Source organism: Erpetoichthys calabaricus, chromosome 1, assembly GCF_900747795.2.
Source record: "Erpetoichthys calabaricus chromosome 1, fErpCal1.3, whole genome shotgun sequence".
NCBI lineage: Eukaryota > Metazoa > Chordata > Cladistia > Polypteriformes > Polypteridae > Erpetoichthys > Erpetoichthys calabaricus.
This window is the reverse complement of record NC_041394.2, coordinates 312,896,069-312,912,624: the sequence shown is the minus strand read 5'-3', so window position 1 is coordinate 312,912,624 and position 16,556 is coordinate 312,896,069. Positions and strand designations below refer to the sequence as shown.

Here is a 16,556-nt window from a genome sequence, read left to right as displayed (position 1 = left end):
AAAAATAGAGGGTTAAAATATTGAGAATTGGAGTAGAGAAAGTAGGGAGGTCAACTCACCTGACAGTTAACTGGTAGCAGGATTGTGTCAATCTGTGTTTTATAACTTATTATTGTTTGTTAATGTAAGGTGGATATCTATACTAAGCTAATCTATTTTGGAGTTACTTATTCTAACAGTATTGGGGATAGCTCAATAAGTTCAGAATGCTCATTTTTTGTGACTTGGATCTGTTTTCATCTTGTCTAGGGCAGTGGTTCTCAAACTTGATCTGGGGGACTCACTGTGGCTACAGGTTTTTGTTCCAACTAACTTACATTTTTCATTGGACTCTTAGCATAATTAAGTGAGTCATTATTTCCCAGTTTCTGTGTTTTGGAGTCAATGTAGAAATTACAAACTAAGTTTGGTAGATTTTTATTAAAATGCAATAAACAGTTATATGGGGAATATGTTGTTTTTTTTTAAGTCGTTATCTGTATTTTCAACCTAATTTTCATTCTACTTTTCCAGGTGTTCTGGTTATTTAATTGATTATTTATTAATTAGAGGATCTGACACTGAAGTCATTGCTGCTATCATCATCCCGGGTGTCTGCTGTGCTGGTTGTTAATTCTCACTATTAGGTTTAAATGAAGGGAGCAAACTACACAGGAAAATAATAGGAAAACAACAAAAGAGAGTTAAGCATTTATAGCTTTAGAAAAAAATAGAAATATTTCTAAATGTCTTATAAATGTAAAAACCATACTTTTGTGTTTTTTCTGAATGCAGAATAAGAGAAGTGTAAAAAAGTCCAGCTACTTAAATGAGATCAGTTGTTATCGATTATTATCACCGATTGTGAATCTGGTTGAAACAAAAACCTGCAGTTTGGGAACCACTGGTCTAGGGTATCCAAGCTTTCCTATAATCAGAATATGTGGATTATATTCACTGGAGTTTGCCTGTTTCATTTCAATTTAACTAAAAGTTTGAATGTACCACCCAATTGTTCAGTGGTTCTGACCTTTGTTTTTTAATCAAATAATGAGGAACAGGTCAGGTCATGTTGGGGAGCATGCACTGGCATAGCACGTTGCCACACTCACCACACAACAAAACAGCTCGGGATCCTGGATGGCACAGGGCAGACACGTGGTCCACTCCCACCCTCTGGAAATAATGAGGAGCAATCCAGTTTTATTCCAATCATCAAAACCATAAATTCAAAAGCCCTTAATGACATCAGACTGTTGTATTGACTTTCTGTTTGCAATTTTTATACATTTTCCTCAGTGGTTTGTGATGATCTTGCACTCTAAGTAGGGGTTCTCAGCATTGTAGATTACAAATCTGCCGTTAGTTTTAACCATTTCAGTTTACTTATGATGTTATTATTTATTTTGTATTGTATTCTCGACCATCCTAGATGGGTATTTCCAGTGCCATTTTGCATCCTGATTACCAGGGCCACTCTAACGTCTCTATGAGTGTGTCCTCAGAGGTTTGTGACTTCTAAACAATTTCTCGATGTGGTGAAAAGTTGCTTGGATAGGTCATATCATTATCCAAGCTAACAGCTTCCTAAACAAACCCTTTTGCTTTGAACTTGTGTGTTTCATTCATTGCTTCTCTGATTTTTTGATTCTTGCCTGTTTTTCAACTATGACTTTAGTGTGCCTTTTTGATTTGGTTGCTAATAGTCTTCTTGGTTTTGATTCATTTTTGGTATTTTTAATCAGATCTCCTCTAGTTATGATTTACTCTTAGTAGAACACAGACAAGTTGCCTTAACTTTTCATATCATGAAATCCTTTGAGAAGCAGATTAATAGGTAGTTGGCAAATACATCTGCGTATAGAGCAAGGATGGACGTGGAGGAGACCATCACATCCTTCAGCCTCACCTTTTAGTTGAGAGACTAGTTAGTGTTTAGACTTTAATTTTGTTGGCTTGATTTTAAACTTTTTGAATAATGTAACCAAAGATTGTGTGTGGATTTGTGATTCTTTAATGAGCTCCCATAATCCAATGGGACACCTCAAGGCTGTTGTATGATGCCTATTTGATTGAATTTTTATTGAAATACAAATTTTGAAGTCTGTGGATGACTCTGTCATTTATAGTCCATTACATGATAAGAAGTACAGTTATGGATCTGTTGTCGATGATTTACTACTACTACTATTACTATTAATAATAATAATTATTATTATTATTTAATTTCTGTTATGGTATGGCTGTGACTCTATCCCTGATTTCTGTTTTATTTTTTGTAATTTGCTCATTCTGGGTTTTTTTGTAAATTGCTTTTGATCTTGTTTTTGATCTAATGAATACAGGTTTAAAAGTATTTATTTATGGAATTGCTTTTCATTATGTTTCCTGCTTTCTGTTTCTTATTAGGTACTATTTTTTATTTTCTTGGTAAAGTTTCTTTATCTTGTCTTTTTCCTTTACCCTTTTATGTTGAGCCCAGAGGCCATAGTCTCCTGGCTCTGCCTCTGTGCAGCTCACAGGACTGCCATTGGAATTACTGAATTATTATGTACTAGGGGGCTCCGCCCCCTGCTCGCTTCGCTCGCCAACCCCCTGGCGTTGGGACATGAGAAAGAGTCAGATGTATGAATTAGATATAGAATAGTGTGCAGCTTTGGATGATGCCCATAGAAATAACAAATAGAGTGTTTGTCATATATTAATGTTTTATTGGAATATTTCTTTGTATACAACATTAGTAGTAAAGATGGTGTCTTGTCCTTGAATGAGTCTTCCTTGGCATGGATTATTTATAATTTTAACTTTAACGTCAGATGAACGGCGAACACGTGAGAAGGCAACATAAAGTTGTCCATGTCCAAAAACGGGTTCAGAGAGGTAGATGCCAACCTTGTCCATGGTTTGTCCTTGTGATTTGTTGATGGTCATGGCAAATGCAGGTTTAATGGGGAACTGTCGGCGTTTCAATGTAAAAGGTAATTCTAGCTCAGAACTTGTAAGGTCAATTCTAGGAATGAGAACAGTATTGTTAGCATGTGATCCTGTAAGAACTGTCGCTTGAATAACATTGCGTGTCATGGTGTTGACGACTAACCGTGTGCCATTGCATAAACCCTGTTTTGTGTTAAGGTTTCTTAATAGCATGATTATTGTTCTGTTTTTAAGGGCAAGGTCGTGTTGTGGTAATCCGGCAGGGTTAATAGTGTTCAAATATTCTAAGGGGAAATTTATATGTTCATTGTCGTCATCAGAGTCAACTTTGTCTGAGCTTAGAAAGATCTGTGTCTCTCCAGGAAGTAATGAAATGACTTGGTTATTAATGTGATTAACATTAATATTTTTTGGACATAATATAGTGCGTTGTGTTAACAGGGGTATTTGGTCTAATGTGATTGCTGTTCCAAATATCTCTTTTACTAAGTCGTCTGAGATAAAGGATTGTGGAATGGAAATAATATCTGGGTGAAGTCCATCTGTATTTGTGAGTGTACCATTTCCCAGTTGTATTAGCCAACTGTTATATTCTGGATCTGGACATCGCATGTTTTGTACCAACTGTATTGTTTTAAAGCAATGCCAATTGTCTGCGTATTTTAAGGTGGACTGAACAATAGCTGAGCGCATGGCATGTGGAACAATAGCTAAGCATTGTCTAAAATCTCCTCCTAATAAAAGAACTTTTCCTCCAAAGGGAATATTATTATTCATCAACGTTTGTAGAAGTTTATCAATGGTGTTGAGTAGGTGACTGGATGCCATTGTACATTCATCAATAATTATCAGTTTTGCAAGACGGATGTCTCGGGCATTGCTACTGTGAATGTTCATAGTGGATACTGATGTCTCTGTGATTGGGACCGGTATTTTGAATATTGAGTGACATGTACGACCATTTATTAACAGATTTGCTGCCACTCCGGAGGATCGCAGTCACTGTTAATATGTTTCCTTTTCTGCAGTTGAACGGTTAATAGTGCTTTATTGTAAGGAGATCCACCTATGCTGACACCTATGCTGTCTAGTGTGAAGGTGTTGACGTTCACTTTAGAATATGTGGCTTTGGGTGTCACTTCTTATGGATGTGTGTGTGTGGGGGGGGGGGGGGGGGGGGGTGAGGATTGTTGTTGCCGCGAGCGTCTTCTTTCTTTTTGTGTTCCTGTGTCTTGTTTGAATCCCCCTCTTTGTGTGTGTCCCGTCCATTGCTTGTAGGGTCTGTGGGGTGGGCTTCGCTCGCCAACCCCTGGTGTTGGGAATGACAAAGAGCGTGATGTATGAATGAGATATAGTATAGTGTGACGGTGTAGATGATGCAAATTGAAATCAAACAATAAAGTGTGTGGCACAGTGTAAAGGTTTATTTGAAAATTTCTTTGTACACGCCGTTTAAGTGTAAAAGGTAATTCCAGCTCAGAACTTGTAAGGTCATTTAAGATGGTTATTGTTGTGATCAGAGTCAAGTTTGTCAGAGCTTAGAAAGAGTTGTGTCTCTCCAGGAAGTAATGGAATGACGTGGGTATTTATGTTTTCCACATTAATATTTTTTGGACATAATATAGTGCGTTGTGTTAAAAGGGGCATTTGGTCTAATGAGATTGCTGTTCCAAATGTCTCTGTAACTAAGTCGTCGCAGATAAAGGCTTGAGGAATTGTAATAATATGTGGCTGAAGTCCATCTGTATTGGTGAGTGTACCATCTCTCAGTTGTAATAAGCAATTGTTATGATCTGGTTCTGGACATCGTATCTTTTTTACTAACTGTATCTTTTGAAAGTAATGCCAATTGTCTGCGTATTTTAAGGTGCACTGAACAATAGCTGAGTGCATGGCATCTGGAAGAATAGCTAATCACTGTCTAAAATCTCCTCCTCATAAAAGTACCTTTCCTCCAATCGAATATTATTATTCATAAACGCTTTGTAGAAGTTTATGAATGGTGTTGAGTAAGTGACTTCATGTCATTGAACATTCATCAATAAACAACATTTTTTCAAGACGGATGTCACGTGCAGTGCCACCGTTAATGTTCATAGTGGATACCGATTTGTAGGATCTAATGCAGTTGATAAAGATTTAACTTTCAGGTACATCGTCAGTTATAAGCTTCTGTAGATATTCAGTATATGAATGTAAAGAAGGCAGTCTAATTTGACCCTTTTGACAACAACGTGTAAATGTATAACTTGTATTGCCAGTTGTTTCTTCAGGGGAGTGAACTGAATGACAATGATTGCAAATGACATTCATTAATCCGAATGAATTTTCCTGGTGTATGTTTTGCTTGTGCCGTTTGAGAGGCGTGTTGTTGCATGTGTAGTATTTGGGATGTGTTGTTTTGGAGCTGTAATCGATTTGCCTGTGCTGTGTGAGAAGCCCGTTGTAGCCTTCGCTGCCATTAACGTATGTCTGAGATGGGAGGTGTTTCGTTTTGAATCCGTGCTTGTTGCGATGCAACACTTTGATTGATAGATTGCGTCATCTGGATCTAGGATGTAGATTTGTGCATATTTGCATTGTTGATTTGTTTCAGGGTGCACTGTTCCAATGCGATGCAGTATTTGTGCACATATGCGAAAGCAGTATGGGCCATTGCCTTTTGGTGGCCTGATATTTACTCCGGTATATGCAAAAGCAAATGAACTATTGTAGGATCTAATGCAGTTCATAAAGTTTTTACTTTTAGGTACATCGTTAGTTAGAAGCTTTAGTTGAGCTTTGCGTTTTTGGAGGTCGAGACATTTTTTCTTATGGATGTGTGGGGGGGGGATCGTTGTTGCGCGAGCGTTTTGTTTCTTTTTGTGTTCCTGTGTCTTGTTTGAATCCCCCTCTTTGTGTGTGTCCCGTCCCTTGCTTGTAGGGTCTGTGGGGTGGTTTTGTGTTCTTTTTTTTGGTCTTCCATGGGCTTGTTGAATCCCCCTCTTGGTGTGTGTCCCGTCCCGTCCCGTGCCTGTAGGGTGGCGGGGGTATGGTCGTGCCTTGCTATTGTGCGCTCGTCTGTTCTTTTTTTTTTGGTGTGTTTAGTTTCGTGTGCAATGTGTTTCGTGCTTTCCCCTCGTTTGAGTACTCTTTCCCCTCGTTTGAGTACTCTTTTATGTGCCTTTTCCTTATTTTGGTGCTTGTTGAGCCTCATTTTTGTGACTCCTTTCTGTATGTGCTCACTCCTGTTTTCTGTGCTCTTGTCGGACTCTTTTTGCGCCTGCGTCTCTCGCGGACCCTCATCCGCCTCTCTCCCCCTCTTTTGTCCGCCTTTCTCGGGTCCTCAGCCGACTCTCGCGGACTGTTTGTTGCGCCGGTGCAGTACGTCTTTTTGCAGCTACGGCCCATGGCCGGATGTGCCTGCGTCCATCATCCGGTTTAGCATTCTCGGTTAGTAATATGGCATTCTCGGTTAGTAATATGGATTATTGTGAATTTCCCCTTGGGATTAATAAAGTATCTATCTATCTATCTATCTATCTATCTATCTATCTATCTATCTATCTATCTATCTATCTATCTATCTATCTATCTATCTATCTATCTATCTATCTATCTATCTATCTATCTATCTATCTATCTATCTATCTATCTATCTATCTATCTATCTATCTATCTATCTATCTAAGGGCTTAACAGGCCTCAAGCATTTGCTGAGACAATAGCTATTCCTGCTCTTGATGCTTGGCTCTCCTTCTCTTGTAAGTTCATTGATCTTCTTTCAGTTTTCTTTTGAATATTGGGTTTTGGAATTTGGCTCTTGTTATCTAATTTTCATTTTTGGATTGGTGACCTTTTTTCTTTTGGACTTCCTTCGGCTAATTAAATATTTTTGTTATTTTGTAGTTTTGAATCAATGTTCTTTTTTGCGATACATTTTGGTGTTTTTTTGCTTGTTTTGGAACTTTATTTGTTATTGAATAAATTAAAATGAACGAATCAAGGTTTTTCCTTATTTTGGGCCAGGGGTTTGGCAGTTCCACTCTCCCTCTGAGGCTTTAGATCTTAGGCCTTTATTGAGAAATCTAATTTTTATGGCTTTCTTGAAGTTTCAAATCTTTTGTAGTTGTTTAAATCCTCATTCAAATTTTCTTTAATGGCTATGTATCTTTAAAATCAAGGATATGGTTAATAATTGCATTATTGGTCTGCTTCAGTCCTCATTCACTGAGTTTAATCAGCAATCTTCTGATTTCTAAGTTTCAATTGTTGGCATCACATTTCAGATTTAGACTTTAATGATTTAAAAGCAAGTCTTTTATCTGCTGTAGTATATTTATTTTTTAATTTTAATGAATGTAGGGACTCAGATGAAATCGTAAGTGTTTACAGTGTACTGTAATGTAGATGTGTGGTTGATTATTATTTCTTGTATCTCTTATGTCCACACATTCCAGCACAAACAAATTCTAATTAAATCCTGATTAAAGTCATTCTTTTTTATTCTTTATTGTTTTGGCATGTCTTTCCAGACTGATGACATGCCTCATGGTGCGATCATTCTCCAACAACAGCAACATTTATGTATACAGCACATTTTCATATAAACAACGCAGCTCATAGGGCTTATGGAATAATGGAAATTAGAAGCTCTTACCAGACAGGTGCAGGTCCCATTGCCTGAAATTCCATCTGAACAGTTCCCATTATTACTACAAGGTACAGAAGCTCCTCCAGGGCACTCTGTAAGGAATGAAATAGGAAGCCATTAACTGGTAATAATGTTATGTACAGGCCAGAATGATATTAATTAAAATTTAACAAAACAGTTGCCATTTTTTTAAAACTAACTGCCTCTCTGATGAAGCAGACAAAAGATAAGGGCAGAAAGACAATGGGGAAAACCAAGATTTGTGGAGCCATTTCCTAAATGGAATCTACTTTCTGGCCCAGTCTCCAAAACCAACAGATACTTTGATAGTGTTGATCTTATTTTTTAATGAATGACTGCCAATGATGGTGCACTGATCATGTTTACCCAAATGTCACTCAACATGCTTCAGTGAGAGCCCTTTCTTGGAAAAATATTTGAAATCCTACTAAAATTAGCAAAAATACAAATAACCCTGCTAAAGTGTGTGTGGACTGTTAGAAGGGAGTTGAGCCACCTGAAGAAGTCTGCCATACATTAAACTTACACTTGATGGACAAAAGCACCTAAGAGACTACTTCACTAAAATCCATTGGACTTAGGGCCTGGTTCCCGAGGAATCTCAGGAAGGATATTGGTATGGAACAGCTCACAGAGTTGAAGAGTGAGGGAGCCATTTGAACAGAGGAAAATTGTAAATTGCAGTGGGCAGTGGACACAGAAGAGTAGAGAGAACGTCAAGTTTGAGAGAGGAGTGGAGTCTCACGTGTGTGAGACAGACCAGAAGTGATGGGGTGTGGCTAAGGAAGAGGACCCATGTACAGCTGTAGAATAATAAGCAATGCTTTTATGGCCAATGACCACCAATTTTAGCTGAGTGCTAGACCTTGTGGAGGGTGTGAACAATGGAGATGTCTTTGAGTATCTTTTTCTCTGTCATTAGGAAAGAAAAGGAAATCCAAAACCAAGGACATCTCTCTGAGAAGACACCAAAAATTTAGGAGTGGAGCCGTACCCAAGAAGGGCCATAAGTGAACCACTTGCTTCAGTCATGCCCTGAATCTACTATATAATAAAACTGTAAGGTCTCTGTGTTTGCCCAGTCCCTCTGAGCAATCTGTTTGGTCAGTTTGGTTTTGTTGTGATTGGTCAGTTTGCTTTTGGTGACATGTTCGAAGAAGAATTGTGAAACATGTAAGACACACAAGGAGTAAAGCTGTGGGAACCATGCGGAGAGTTACCTTCAAAGACGGAAGGTATAAAAGCAGACCGGAGGTGAGCAAGGCACATCAAAATGTCTGTGAAGCAGGCTTTACGGGAGAGAGGAAACACCAGTGAAGAGAGGTTCACACACACAAGAAAATCGAGGAACGTGAGGCAAGAGATATCAAATATTTGTAACTTTATGCTACTACTTGAGGTAATGGGGCACCAACATATTAGGAAGACGTATGAGTAAGTTAGTCTAGGATTGTTTAAACTAGGGAATGGGGAGGCAGGGAGTTTAGGACAAGCCAGGTTTAGAACTAAACATGGGGAAACAAACAATGGTGTAGAAATAAAAATGCACAGTTATGTAAATTCTAATCAAACATTTAAATGTAGAAGAAGTAACACATTAAAAATAGCTTGTCTTAATGCTAGAAGTATTAAATGTAAGTCAAATGAGTTGGAACTGTATGTAGCAGAACATTATTATTATATTATAGCGATAACGGAACACTTGGCAAAATAACAAAGATTGGGATGTATATACCATAGAAGGATGCACATTTTTAGGAAGGATAGACAGAAAAAAAAGGAGGTGGAGTTGCTCTTTATGTCAAACAGAATTTAAATGCAAGTCCTCTTCAGCTGGATGATGAGCCCCATCTTAGTGAGGACATGTGGCTTTGTCTGGAAAGCATTAGGGAAAGAGGTCTTATTTTAGGAGTGTGTTATAGACCACCCAATTCAGACAGTAATTTCAACACACATCTTTTAGTAATATTAAAAGGGCAAGTTTACAGGGGATATTATAGTCATGGGGGACTTTAACTCTCCGAATATTAACTGGGATACCCTTGCAAATGGTGAATCACAAGAGCAGGAGTTTTTAGAAGTAATTAATGACTGTTTTTTAAATCAGTATATTAAAGCACCAACAATGGGTAAAGCTTGTTTGGCTTTAGTATTTTGTAATGATCAGGATAGAATTAAGTGTGTAGAGGTGATTGAACCACTAGGGTCAAGTGACCATAATATAATACAGTTCTGAGTGTTTTGTAACAGTACAGATGCAATGACTAAAATTGTTAAGTTGAACTTTGGTAGGGCAATTTTTTTTAAGGAGGATAGACTGGGATAAGCTTTTAAATGTGGAGACAGTCGAGAACCAGTGGAACAGGTTTAAAAATGTTTTACATTGTAGCAGTAGAGGCTGTTACTGACCTCTTGAACCCTCAGGTACCATGCCAAACACCAGGTAAAAGTCCAAGACTTATTTATTTTATAATAATTACATGCACAAAGCACCCTCCACTCCACACTACACATACAATAATCAATCCTCTCTACAAATGCCAATCCTCCTCTCCTAGACACTTCGCCACCCTTCCTCCCAGCTCAGTGTCTGGGCTTTCCCACAGTCCTTTTATACCCCCTGACCCGGAAGTGGTTCCTGTCCAACAATCCATAAGTCCTTATTACTTCAGGGTCAGAGTAAAAGACCTTTTCTTCAACCTGGAAGCACGTCGTTTCTCCTGTTTATGTGACCAGGACGTACTTCCAGGTTATAGGGGACATGGCAGTCTGAAAGCCTCCCTACAGCGGCTCCCGGTGGCCCCCATGGTATCCAGCAGGGCTGCACATAGAAACTACAAGGTCCATAAGGCCCTGCTGGAATTCGGGGAACCTCCATGCAGTTGGGAGGGCTCCACCTGGCGGCCTGGAGGTGTGGGCCGGAATATGTAGCCGGCCACCCATCACAACATGTAATGCAGGACAGGTACATACCTAAATATGGAATTAATAGGAAACTAAAAGAAATTCCACAGTGGATTAAAAAAGAGTTAAAAAAAACTACAAAAGAAAAAAACTGCTTTATAAGCCTTCTAAGACTAATGACTGCAAAGTGAACCATAGGGCGTATGAGAACATGAGGGCAACCATTAAGAAGGATATTAGGTAGGCTAAATGACAACTGGAGAGGAATATAGCAGATAAGGCAAAAGACAACCTAAGAGATTCTTTCAGTATTTTAGTAGTAAAAGAACAGTCAAGGAGGATGTGAAGTGCATCAGGAATAGTAAAGGGGAATTAAAAGATACAAACAATGAAATAGCAGATGCTCTAAACTCACATTTTTCTGAGGTCTTCACAAGTGAGGAAGTGGATAATCTCAGTAAACACAGTAAATGGGACTATTAAGGAGGTACTGAAGGATATGTAAATTGTAGAGAGAGAAGTGCTGCTCAGATTAATAAGGCTGACAATCAAAGAAATTACCAGGACCAGATAATATTTACCCTTGAGTTCTTAAGGAGGCTAGCGAGTACATTTAAAAATCAATGACACATTTTTTTAGGAAGTTAATCCGCACTGGGAAGATTCCAAATGACTGGAAAATGGCAAATATTATTCTGTTATATAAAAAGGGTGACTTGGCAGATCCAAACAACTATAGGCCAGTAAGCTTAATATGCATCACAGGAAAATTAAAGGAAGGAATTATTGAGGATAAGATTGAGCAGCATATGGCAGAGTACAGGAGTTTTTCTGAACAGTCAGCATGGGTTCAGAAGAGGGAATTCTATGAGGAAGCAACAAAAGGATACGATCAAAGTGGAGCATATGATATTATTTGTCTTGACTTTCAGAAAGCATTTGATAAGGTGCCACATGAGAGGTTGGGCATTAAACTAAATGAAATTGGAGATTACAGTGATATTTTTAGATGCGTGCTGAATTGGCTCAGACACAGGAAACAGAGGGTGATGGTGCGAGGAACCTTATCAGAATTGGCTGATGTTAAGAGTGCTGGTCCATAGGGGTCAGTGCTAGGGCTACTGCTATTTTTAATATATATAAATGATTTAGATAGGAATATAAGCAACAAGCTGGTTAAGTTTGCAGATGACATCATGATAGGTGAATTGACAGATTATCTGGAATACATTGAATCATTACAAAGGGAATGGACAGTATACAGGGTTGGGCAGATTTGTGGCAGATAAAATTTAATGTCAGTAAATGAAAAGTATTACACTTAGGAAGTAAAAAAGTTAGGTTTGAATCCACAATGGGAGGTATGAAAATCGAGAGTACACCTTATGAGAAGGATTTAGGAGTTATAGTGGACTCAACACTATCTACTGCCACGTTCTGAACAGAATGTTAGGTTATATAGCGCCGTGCTGTGTGGAGTACAAGTCCAAGGAGGTTCTGTTCAACCTTTATAATGCATTGGTGAGGCCTCATCTGGAGTACTCTGTGTAGTTTTGGTCTCCACGCTACAAAAAGGACACAGCAGCACTAAAAACGTTCCAGAGAAGAGCGACTAGGCTGATTCCAGGGTTACAGGGGATGAATTATGACGAAAGATTAAAAGAGCGGACCCTTTTCAGTTTATGCAAAAGAAGATTAAGGGGTGACATGATTGAAGTGTTTAAAATTATGAAGGGAATTAGTATAGTGGATCGAGACTGTTATTTTAAAATGAGTTCATTAAGAACATGGGGACACAGTTGGAAACTTGTTAAGGGTAAATTTCACACAAACATTAGGAAATTTTTCTTCACTCAGAGAACCATAGACACTTGGAATAAGCATGGTAGGCTTGATGTTTTTTTTAGAAAAATTTAGTGGATAGGACTGGCAAGCTTTGTTGGGTTGAATGGCCTGTTCTTGTCTTGATTGTTCTAATTTTCTGATGTGGCTAGTAAGTTATGAAAGGAGATATGCAACAGTGGGACAGTGTGTTTAGACCCAGAAGGTTTACAAGAAGAGTTTCTAGAGGTGAAACTAAATCAAAAACATGTAGATAAATTTTGTTTAGTGAGGCTAACTTCAATAGTCTAGCTGTGAAACTCAACAAAAATGTACCTACCCAGGCTGGAAATCATAGTTATCCCTGGTATCCCACTCTTTTGTTCCCCAAGCAGTGCTAGGGAACATTTGTTTTAAAAGTAACTTAGCTATGTGACTCGCTACTCAAAAAATAGTAACTAAAAATGGTATATACACATAGTTGGAACATTGCCGCACCCCCCCACACGATGAACCACCTGGATTGGGACCCGAGTGCAGAGGGTGACACCTCAGCAGCACACTGGAACAGTGTGTGGTTTTTGCTTATTATAAAAAGTAACACGTTACTAACAGTGCATTACCTTTGCATTACTTCTTCTTCTTTTGTATGAAAAACGGAACATTTCACTGGCCAGCATTTCTTACTAAATCCTAAGCCCAAAGCCAGCTTGTGGCAATATTTTGGTGTGTGCAAACAAAAAATTGCACCTTCATATGCAGAAAGATAGAAAAGTAGCTTTGTTTTTTTACATTGTGTGAAATGGCATTTCATCATGCACACAAGGAGCATCCATGACAATAAAAACAGCAAAGTTGCAAAAGAATTCCAGCTAGGACTGCAACAACAAATGGGCCATGCTACCTAAACAATCCATGTAAAAGAGCAATACTCCATTGCCACTTTGTACCAATGGGCACAGCAGCGGCCCACTATAGTATGAAATAAGACAATCGTAATGACTGTGCTTTTGTAATGGAGCTTTAAAGCAGCAGGTTGCATTACAATTTCTGAATGATTTAACATAGAACAGTGCTACATATAATTTAAATTTGTAGTTTGGCAAAGTAAAAAACATTCTTCCATTTTTTGTGGACTGGTAGAAGATCCTTCTTGGCCTAGAGTGTGGAAACCTCTGACTAGTGGCTGGCATCCATTAGTGTTGGTCAAGCTACCCGTTCCCCTTTAAACTACCCATGGCTGCACGTCATGTTTTACAAGGGGTGCACTCTTTAAAAATAAAGGTGTCAGAGTGGTTCTTCAGAGCAATGCCATAAGAGAACCATTTTTGCTTTCAATAAAACACATCCACATAAAGGTTCCAGAGAGAACCTTTATCTATTTAGATCTGTAACAGGCTCCATACAGTAAATAGCCATGAATAGATGGCAGATTTGTGAAATGCCAATGGCTCGTGATTTTACAAAGACTCTTGCTGCATATAATAGCACAGGCTAAGACCCAGTTTCCTGAATCTGATAGTGTTCTGCTAGGAAGCCTGTCATACATTAAAGATTTAAGTTTTTTGTACATATTAGAAAGATTTGCAAAGCAGGAAGAACCAACTTTGTATGCAAAGAACTCTTCCGACAACGAAATGGCACTTTTGTCAAACAATAGCTCTTCAAGAAACCACACAACCCAGTAAAGAACCATAAAATGCCGTTAAAGAAAAAGTATTTTTCAAAGTTTATGTAGGAAGCTGGAGAGTAATTCAACAGCATTGTGTGCCAGCAGGAGACTTCCTGGATGGGGGTGTCAGTTCACTGCATTATAGAGTTAATTTAAGGTTGCCAACAGTTCTAACACATACAAACACATACCTTTAAGATGTTGGAAGAAAACCTAATTATGGTGTGAACAGTATTCCAACCCTTGTAATTGTTCACAATTTATTGTACTGCTACCACCATACTTCACAGTGGGGGTTTAAGCGAGTTATATTAAATATGGCATAATTAATTATTTTGTGTTTTATTTTTGTTATTAATTTGTACAACTTTGAAAACATCTGTTTTCTTTTTGACTCTTTGGCATTAAGGAGTCTTTTTTCTGTTGATCAGTGTCAAAAAAGCCAAATTAAATCCAGTTTGATTCAATCTTATATACAGTATAAACGTCTACGCGTGGAAGTGTGTGTGTCTGTCCGGCCCAGAAGTGAGAGGTGGAGTTGGGGTAAGGGCTCCGCCTCCGAGGAAACAGAAAACTCACTTAGCCGCTAATAACACAAGCGAGGCCTGCAAAACGAAACCTCAGAAGAAAGACAAAGTCGCTTAGCTGCTAACATTGGCAAAACAGTATCCCTTTTAATTTTCCTCCTGCCGCTAATGCACAAGAGATGCGAGCATGTCGGTAAAACAAATCCTCCTAGGAGAGACAAGTCAATTTGTCTGAATTTTTACAGCACGGGCTTACACAGCTAGTATGTAATAATAACGTGAAAACTTCAAAGGGGCTGAATACTTTTTATAGTCAGTGCATCTGGAGAAAAACGCACACAGATATGGAGGAAACATGAAAATTTCAAATGTTTAGTGAAAGACTGAAGCTATGAATAATAAAGTATCTATCTATCTATCTATCTATCTATCTATCTATCTATCTATCTATCTATCTATCTATCTATCTATCTATCTATCTATCTATCTATCTATCTATCTATCTATCTATCTATCTATCTATCTATCATTGAGGTGGAAGCAATTCTCTGTTTTTCCCTCTGTTAAATGAGAATTAATTTATTGAATTTAGATAAAAAGATATCTTGTTAGTGAATGTGACAAAGGGTGTGTGTTTGTTGTTTTTGGTAGTTCTGTGTTGCCATATTACTTTTTCACAGCTTTGGCAGCCACTTTTACCACTGTGGCTGACAAGATTGCAGTTGTTTTCCATTTTTAATTGTTTCATGTATTTTTTATTGGAGCCAGTGAGAAAGGGCGGAAGGATTAAAGTCGACCACTGTGTAGCACTCAAGCCAGTACATCAGGGAAACAGAAGAGCAGAATCAATCGCACTCGACACAGAGGAAGGACTCGACATTTTTCTGTTCAATAGGGTTGGGCCTTTCACTTGTCTTTTCAGCAGCCCCCCACTCCACCCGATTCCTTATCACTGTTGTAACACATTCACACGGTACATTGCAGGCAGAGGCCCTCTTCCTATCTCCTGCAGCAGGACTGGTTGTTCTCATGTGATGGATGTTTCTGTACTTCCTGCTGGCCAGACCATCCTGGACAAGTGATCTGCTGTCAGCAAATTACTCCTGGACTAACAAATGCCCTTCAAGTCAGCATTTCTGTGTGAATGTATTGTTCTTATTTCTTTATTTTAGATTGGATTTACTTCTTTTTATGGAAACAATTCTAAACTATCTTTTTTGGATTGTGTTCACTATTTAAATGACAAAGCATAAAACGAGGTTTGCATGTTTGTAGATGGGCAGTGTGTCTTAGTGGCTAACACATTAAGTGGACAGTTTGTCGTTCCAATTCTTGCCTCTGATGAAATGTGCAGCCCTAAAGACTTGGACTCAGATAGTGGCTTGAGATGTTATACAAAAATGAAGTAATTGTTGTACTTGTTTAGGTCAGCTGATGACTGAGCAGCAAATTATGGCAGCGGCCTAAAAGACACAAGGCAGTTGTTCTCAAGGAATGTAACATAAGCCGTGAGACTCACCTAACATGCATGCACTGTAACACTGAGCCAACATGCCATACTCCTTTTGAGAATGAAATTCAACATCCATAAAGTTATTGAGCTCCCTTAATCTAATTTTTATAAGCTTATAAGAAACTGAAGCCAATATATTACACATATTATGTGACTGAATAAAAAATAGCACTTTGTTTTGTTACCTTTCTTCTCAATCACCTATAGGCCTTTAACAAGCCAGCACCCACTTTAACATCTAACGCATTTACAGAGTCACCATGGTAGGGATCCTGTCCTGGCCAAAAATAATGCAAGGCAGGCAACCCAGTATCGTCTACCAGTTAGCGCAGCGCACTTACAGTCATCCTCATCAGAGTCTCCTAACTACAGTACCACTCAACATTTTTATGATGCAGGAGGAGTATCACAAGGAGAATGTTTATGTACAAACTAAACATACACTGTGCCTGGGCAGAACGCAGAAGTCATGGGCACCATACACTGCAGCTGCATGTCTCCCTCCCTCACTACTAAGAATGAAAGAAAAGAAAAGAAAATCATAGCTAAACC

At 38.5% G+C, this 16,556-nt stretch overlaps 1 protein-coding gene across 1 annotated transcript in view; it reads right to left on the bottom strand.

Moving 5' to 3' along the window:
- The window catches only part of stab2 (stabilin 2), a 253,190-nt gene that overhangs the window by 192,979 nt on the left and 43,655 nt on the right, over positions 1-16,556 (bottom strand). The window contains exon 4 of the mRNA XM_028817445.2: positions 7,553-7,638. Within this exon, the coding sequence (XP_028673278.2) occupies positions 7,553-7,638 (86 nt within the window). The remainder of the gene's footprint in view (positions 1-7,552; positions 7,639-16,556) is intronic.